At 31.1% G+C, this 6,919-nt stretch overlaps 3 protein-coding genes across 9 annotated transcripts; 2 read left to right on the top strand and 1 right to left on the bottom strand.

The window, feature by feature from the left end:
* The first annotated feature begins 63 nt into the window (after positions 1–63).
* O-fut1 (O-fucosyltransferase 1) lies at positions 64–1,674 on the top strand. The gene is made up of 5 exons (XM_066741186.1): positions 64–195; positions 282–397; positions 468–591; positions 654–1,255; positions 1,331–1,674. The coding sequence occupies exons 1-5, from the start codon at positions 66–68 to the stop codon at positions 1,529–1,531; spliced, it is 1,173 nt and encodes a 390-aa protein (XP_066597283.1). The 5' UTR covers positions 64–65; the 3' UTR covers positions 1,532–1,674.
* Positions 1,544–5,793, bottom strand: LOC136782035 (carnitine O-acetyltransferase-like). 7 transcript variants are annotated; one of them, XM_066741169.1, is made up of 12 exons: positions 5,041–5,793; positions 4,875–4,959; positions 4,112–4,288; positions 3,770–3,899; positions 3,528–3,700; positions 3,319–3,472; positions 3,087–3,252; positions 2,844–3,031; positions 2,674–2,774; positions 2,482–2,607; positions 2,086–2,404; positions 1,544–2,027 (listed from the first exon to the last, which is right to left on the bottom strand). In XM_066741169.1, exons 3-12 carry the CDS (start codon positions 4,258–4,260, stop codon positions 1,692–1,694), a joined length of 1,842 nt encoding a protein of 613 aa, XP_066597266.1. In that variant the 5' UTR covers positions 4,261–4,288; positions 4,875–4,959; positions 5,041–5,793; the 3' UTR covers positions 1,544–1,691. The 7 variants fall into 7 exon arrangements, with proteins under 7 accessions (XP_066597266.1, XP_066597264.1, XP_066597263.1 ...); XM_066741167.1 differs by lacking the exons at positions 4,875–4,959; positions 5,041–5,793 and adding exons at positions 4,377–4,504; positions 4,650–4,817; XM_066741166.1 differs by lacking the exons at positions 4,875–4,959; positions 5,041–5,793 and adding an exon at positions 4,650–4,817.
* Positions 4,891–6,830, top strand: Prx6a (Peroxiredoxin 6a). Its single transcript, XM_066741187.1, has 5 exons — positions 4,891–5,107; positions 5,829–5,985; positions 6,058–6,278; positions 6,355–6,427; positions 6,561–6,830. The coding sequence occupies exons 1-5, from the start codon at positions 5,022–5,024 to the stop codon at positions 6,693–6,695; spliced, it is 672 nt and encodes a 223-aa protein (XP_066597284.1). The 5' UTR covers positions 4,891–5,021; the 3' UTR covers positions 6,696–6,830.
* The last annotated feature ends 89 nt before the right edge of the window (positions 6,831–6,919 follow it).

Genomic DNA, 6,919 nt, shown 5'->3' with positions numbered 1-6,919 from the left:
TTTTTATATTCCATGATTGTATCCAAGGTGATAAAGCGATTTGTGTACAATTGGAGAAATTAACAATGGGCCGTACAGCTTTATCAATAATGTACCAATTATTATTTGTTATATTGTTAAGTGTAATATGTAAAACTCACAATAAAAATATTGACATTGATATAAATGGATACATTTTATATTGTCCTTGTATGGGTAAATATTTCTAACCTCTCTTTTATACATTTTCAGAAAAATTAGTGTTTGCTCAAAATAAGGAAAATTACGAAATAAATTTTTAGGTCGTTTTGGGAATCAAGCTGATCATTTCCTTGGTTCTTTAGGATTTGCCAAAGCTATAAATCGTACATTAGTTCTTCCTCCATGGGTAGAGTATCGCACAGGAGAAACTAAATCGGTTGGTAAAAAGAATAATAGATTCTTGTGTACTGCAAAACGTTACTAATCGGTATTCGTTGTTTTTTTAGATACAAGTTCCTTTTAATAATTATTTTAATATTTCTCAACTTGCAAAATGTCATAAAGTTATGATTATGGAAGATTTTATGATAAACCTTGCACCATTAACTTGGCCACCTAAGAATAGAACATGTAAGTTAAGAAGTATAAAAATGTCAGTTGCAAACTAAAAAACAATACTTATTTCTTTGCAGCTTTTTGTTATTCACCAAGAGGAAAAGGCGATTCTTGTAATGCTAAGGATGGAAATCCATTTGGTCCATTTTGGGATACATTTAATGTTGACTTTGTTAATTCTGAATTTTATGGACCGCTTCATTATGATGTTTATCATACAGATATGACAAAGCAGTGGATTGGAAAATATCCGCCTTCTGAATGGCCAGTGCTAGCATTTACAGGGGCTCCAGCTAGCTTTCCTGTTCAGCTAGAAAATAAGCAATTGCACAAATGCCTTGAATGGAATGATGACGTAATAAAAAATGCAAAGACTTTTATTAAAGAAATATTACCTAGAGGAGAATTTATTGGGATTCACTTGAGAAATGGAGTAGACTGGAAGAGAGCTTGCGAATTTATTTCAAGCACTCCTAACTTATTCTCAGCTCCACAGTGTTTGGGTTATAGGAATGAGAGAGGAAGAGCAACCACTTCAATGTGTTTACCGCCTTTTGATTTAATTGTCAGACAGCTTAAAAGAACAATCCGAAATGCAAAAAACGTGAAATCAGTATTTGTGGCTTCTGATAGTGATTATTTGATTGATGAATTAACCAAAGCATTATCCAGAATGGAGGTAAAATTTTTAACAATTCATTTATTTTAATATAGTCTGCCATAGGTATAATTTAATTATTCCATCTTATTTCAGGTAAAAGTTTATAGACAAGAGGATCCAGTTTCTCCCCATTTAGATTTAGCTATTCTAGGTAGAGCTAATTATTTTATTGGAAATTGTATTTCATCTTATTCGGCTTTTGCAGCTAGAGAAAGGGAAGTCAAAGGGATCCCAACATTTTTTTGGGGATTCCCACCAGAAAGAATGCCAGTTTCTTCACATGAAGAGTTTTAATTTATATAAAATTTGTACAAAACCCCTTTTATTTTTTTGCAAACAAGGTTTGCACTTATAAAAAATTATAAAATTATTACATTTTTATACATTTCATATATAACAAGTCATTTATTAGAGAAATCCTTTGATCTTTTGAATAATATATTTATACGCAGAATTAAGATTTGGCCAGCTCCAACATTTCTCTGAGAGTTTCCTGTAGGGCATTGGCAAAATCTTCTGTATTAGTAGTTGGACAGGAATTGAACGACGAGCACGCAAAGAAAATATCTTGAAGTCTTGGATTATAGCAACATCCATAACCATCTGGCGCCACTGGGCCATAACACATGAATGACTCCGTTTTATATGCTACTTGGCTAGATGTCAAAGTAAAATGTGTACTTCTCGTATATCCAGCGTCTTTATAAAATTCTGGAAGTTGTATTCCTTCTTCTAAAGCTATCATCTTCAAACCAAATAAGTGTCTGTCGACTCCTTGCCCTATGACAGCCTGAAAATAAGAATGATATAATTTCTTTGACTTTCTTGAGATGACTATATACATTTACCTCAGAAACAATCTTCTTATGAGTATCAATAGCTTTGAGCATAGCTTGTTTCTTAGCCTGAGTAGAATCATTTGAAATAAGAAGTTTTGCAAAATATACTGAATCAGTACTGGTGGATCTAATACATTCAGTTCTTGCATTATGGAATCTTCTTAAAGATGCAGTTTCGTAATGAGCTGGAGGCTTCCCCTGAACTTTGTAAAATGCAGTATTCATTGCCATTTGTATGAAACTGTCTGGACTTAACTTCAAACTCTTTATCATTTCAAACCCGAAATCTTTAAACTTGAAACATACCATATCAGTATCTTCTGAAAGTCTGCAAATTTAATTAAATTAGTTTTCACATGTTGTATTACACACTCAAATTTAATAAATAACAGAATGAAAACTCACTCATTAACAGCACAAGACGCTTGGCTAATAGATTCTCTTATTCTTTCATTCAATTCGAACTTTAATAAAGTTGCTCTAGGAAAAGATTTATCTAATTCTTTCCGGGCTGCATTTTCTCTCCGAGCTCTGTAATATTACAAAAATTAATATATTATTTTTTCTTTTTAGTAATTTATGCATAACTACACTTACAGGTACTTTAAAACATAATCCTGCAGTATTGCAATTGGTCCACCTTCACATGGGCTGTGTTCATACAACATTCCGACGCATCCATCCTCAGAAATAATATACTAAAAAATATTTTATCATTAAAATTATTTGTTCACATTTACAATTTCCTGCTTTGTTTTTTAACTAACTTGTACTGTTTTATCATGCCACCGATTAGCAGCATTTACATCTGTGGAATATCCAGTTAAGCATTGCACAGCCCTTACAGATGAAACATTTTTACAATTAAATGCTTCCTGTGGCATATTTTTGTCCAAACATAAAGCAAACAGTGAAGTTTCAATATCTTTAATATTATTTTTATTATTTCCAAGACCTGAAAAACTGACTAATTAGTGAAAACTATTTTAAAGTATGGAAAAAATACTTACTTATGAGAATATTATAGTCTTCAGCCCAAACATCTCTGTGATTTCCTGTTAAAATTCCAACAGGATCTCCTTCGATTTGGGATCGATCAATAATGTCTTTAAGAGAAGCTTTTAAACTATTTTCTGGCATTATTCCTGATTCATCTATGATGTTTAATTTGTAGAACTACAAATAAAAGTTTCTGGTAGATAAAAATAATTTCTATTAACTTGTTTTTGTATATTAATTTACATTATTATTGCATATTATTATGATATGTTTGGCATCATTATTGTGCAACAACTTATCACAGATTGGAGCAGGCTGACGATGACTGCCAAGAAACATTCCATAAGGCTGCATATCCAATGGTTCATTTCGAACAAATTCTTGTTTAATTTTTCCACTTTAAAAAATATGTTTTCTTAGTTTAAATGAATAAAATTTGTTCTGTTTCTCACCTTTTGACTAATTTATCATATTCAGAAATTGCAATCACTATTCGTGCTGCATTTGTAATGAAAGAATATGGCTCTCGAAAGTTCATTTGTGGTCCAATGGTACCAGGGCTGGAGTGAACTATCACAGGATTACGATATCCCAAGTAAGCTTTATTTATCCACCATTCTGTCATCTGAAATGTATGTGTCTGTGTGAAATGAAATTAATTCTGATGCAAGGACCATATTTTTTTAAATCCTACCCAATTATCAGTATTTTTAAATTTCTCTAATAGCTTCTTATGCAATATTGGAGCTTCATTCTGCATAAACTTTTCAACAACTGCTTCAGTCTGGCAATACTCATAATCGTCCAACAAAGGTTTCACTGATCTGCAAAATAGTGGTAGTAAAACAACATTATTATATAAAAATTTCAAAATTGATAATTCTGTTTTATTTCTTTTTTTATTACTTGTATAAACAAAGAGTTTTAAAACCTTTATTTAAAATTCAAAATATGCTTAGTCCTTGCTGTATATATAAGAAGTATGGTCACCAGATCCTTATTCACCCTTTAAGGTTTAAAACCTTCAGAAAATTACCTTAGATATTTTTCTACAGTATCTTGCAAGTCTGGTACAGGTTGTTTTGGCAACTGATGTGTATTTAAGTTTAATCCTCTCTTAATAGCCTTAAACACATTAGCAGTATATTTTATCCCATGGGTCATAGGTAAGGGTAGTTTATACATATTTAGTTTTTGTACTTCAATTGGATATCTAAAAGAAAAAATCAGTAAGAGAAAAACAATCATAAATTAAATCATTTCTAATTGAAATAAGCAAGTGCATATAGTATATAGCATACTCAAAATTAAAACTGTGACATTTCCTGAGTTAATCACTCTTAAAACCTTATAATTTCACTAAACATAACATGCAATAATTATATACATATGTATATTTTTAAGGTGTGGAAACAGGAATACTTGTTATCTTAAAAAAAAAAACAAGTCTTGTTTGTAATAGTAAATCTGTGTGTCACATATAATTTACAATATTTACATTTTGACTTCCAATCTGCCAGTAAGCAAACAAATATTTAATTAATGAAGATAAATATAATTTATTCCAATATTACCTTCAACAGGATTAATTATTGCATTAACAATAGAAACAAATATGCTATATATTTTTTATTATTATTTTGTTACAATTTAATAATAACATGACCACTCTTGACAAATTGAATATTACCCACATATGTATATAAATATGTAAACCTATAAGGCCTACAGTATTACACACATGTTAAAACTAAAAGCTCTGGTCGAGCCGAAACCGCCCGAAGCTGGCCGAACTTTACCGAGAGAGTTCCTGTTCAACTGTTCCCAAGGTACGAAATCTGGAAAACGGAAGTATCCTCTCCTCCACAAGTGACAATTTCCATTCTAGTTTAAAGAAACATTACAGAACTTTTCAATATCAATTAATCAGCTGTCAAGTAATAGTCATGGTGTTGTTAGGCGAACCTTTTCCCAATTTTACAGCGCAGACACAGCTGGGTCAAATTAAATTTCACGAATGGCTGGGAAACTCGTAAGATAAAACTTTATTCGCTTTATTTGCATCATGCACGATTATAATGATATAACAAATAGCTCACCCTTATCATATTTTTTTGATTTCCCATATATACTCATTTTACAGTATTAAAAATTGTTGATTTTTTAACTTATTTGAAAGCACATTCGAAAGCTATGAAATAAAGTTTAAAGGTTCTACTATTTCGTTGATAGCATGATGCATTCATGCATCTCGCATGCGCAAAACAGAAGTTAGATACGATAATAAATAAAATTAAAAGGGATATGGATTCGTTATTACCTTGAACAGCATTAACAATGATATTTATTGTAAGTAATAAAATTGCATTTTGGTGGGTCTGACTCTAACTTCGTTTTTAGTAACATAGTTCCTGTATTTTTTATTATTACTCGATTTTCCATTAAAAATAATGTTTAGCACTTTAAAAGTTTAAAATATTGAGGAAGCGTGGATTTACCACAGAGTTTTACCATAGTTATGGAATAGACTGTTAATTAAGTTTCTACGAGCACAGTAGCATTATTTTTTTAAAGTTAAAGAAAGAAAAATCAATTATTTTTTTTATCCATCCTGTCTTTATCAAAAATCATCTTGCTACAATGAAACTTTAATTTACTAACAATTGATTGCCGACGTTAGATTATATTCAATAAAATAAGTCAGAAGTGTTTATTTTCCTGAATATTGAATTCATTTTTATAAAATTTCTTAGATGGGGAATTTTGTTTTCACATCCAAGTGATTTTACGCCGGTTTGTACCACAGAATTGGCCAGAGTGGTAAAGTTAATGCCAGAATTCCGCCGATTAGGGGTGAAAGTTATCGCCCTCTCGTGTAACACAGTTGATTCTCATCGGAAATGGATCGAGGTATAGTTTTAAATTTCATCCTACTTTAAAATTAATTGTTTACTAAATTTTGATTATGTCTTATCAATGCAGGATATCAAAGTTTATGCAGGAATGAATGATCAGGACGATTTTCCTTATCCGATTATAGACGACTGTAGCAGAGAATTGGCAACTGCACTTGGAATGCTGGATCCTGATGAGAAGGACAGTCATGGAATCCCTTTGACAGCTCGAGCAGTTTTTATAGTGGACCCTACAAAAAAAATGCGTCTTTCTATCCTGTATCCAGCCAATACTGGAAGAAATTTTGAGTATGCTTAAAATAAACAATAGTTATTTAACGTTTAAAAAAGGCAATACTAAATGATTTCTCTTCGTAAATTACAGTGAAATAATTCGTGTAATCGAATCTCTACAACTCACTGAGAAACATAAAGTGGCTACTCCAGTTGATTGGAAGGTAAATTTTATCACAATCTCTTAATTTATATTATCCAGCTAATTTCCATTTTGACATAATTTTTTCTTATAAATATCTTATTAAGTTATATGTTAGATTCGTTTTAATTTTAATTGATTACTAATTGTTTCAGAAAGGGGACAACGTAGTAATTCAGCCAACAGTCTCGATCAACGAAGCTAAAGCTCAATTTCCTAAATTTAAAGTAGTCAATCTGCCCTCGGGCAAATCCTATTTGAGAATCGCTCCGCAGCCGACGGATCTCTGAGAAACTTCCTCACTTGTCAATCAAATCTTGTGATAAGTCCCGGAAGTGAAATTTCATGATCCAATGAACGATGCTATTTTTCAAATAATTTAATATCATTATAAACTTAAATTACAATAAAAGACATTATTTATATTTTTCTGCGTTTTGATTATCTCTTAACGTCTGACAAAAACTTCCCAGTGATTGTTTTACAGTTCCTTGTAATCCTTCATTTATATAGT

This window comes from Prorops nasuta, unplaced genomic scaffold, assembly GCF_024137725.1.
Source record: "Prorops nasuta isolate Cenicafe-Biocafe unplaced genomic scaffold, Cenicafe_Pnas_1.2 PNAS00025, whole genome shotgun sequence".
In the NCBI taxonomy this organism is placed as follows: Eukaryota; Metazoa; Arthropoda; class Insecta; order Hymenoptera; family Bethylidae; genus Prorops; species Prorops nasuta.
Note: the sequence above shows the minus strand (reverse complement) of the source record. Positions and strands in the feature narration are given on the sequence as shown.

Coding starts and splice junctions, on each gene's coding strand:
- O-fut1 (XM_066741186.1), top strand. CDS start 66: ATGGGCCGTACAGCTTTATCAATAATGTACCAATTATTATTTGTTATA. Junction 398..467: donor GCACAGGAGAAACTAAATCG/GTTGGTAAAAAG, acceptor TTGTTTTTTTAG/ATACAAGTTCCTTTTAATAA. Junction 592..653: donor GCCACCTAAGAATAGAACAT/GTAAGTTAAGAA, acceptor ATTTCTTTGCAG/CTTTTTGTTATTCACCAAGA.
- LOC136782035 (XM_066741169.1), bottom strand. CDS start 4,260: ATGTATAAACTACCCTTACCTATGACCCATGGGATAAAATATACTGCT. Junction 3,900..4,111: donor ACTGTAGAAAAATATCTAAG/GTAATTTTCTGA, acceptor ACTATTTTGCAG/ATCAGTGAAACCTTTGTTGG. Junction 2,775..2,843: donor GGCATGATAAAACAGTACAA/GTTAGTTAAAAA, acceptor AATATTTTTTAG/TATATTATTTCTGAGGATGG.
- Prx6a (XM_066741187.1), top strand. CDS start 5,022: ATGGTGTTGTTAGGCGAACCTTTTCCCAATTTTACAGCGCAGACACAG. Junction 5,986..6,057: donor CTCATCGGAAATGGATCGAG/GTATAGTTTTAA, acceptor TTATCAATGCAG/GATATCAAAGTTTATGCAGG. Junction 6,279..6,354: donor AATACTGGAAGAAATTTTGA/GTATGCTTAAAA, acceptor CGTAAATTACAG/TGAAATAATTCGTGTAATCG.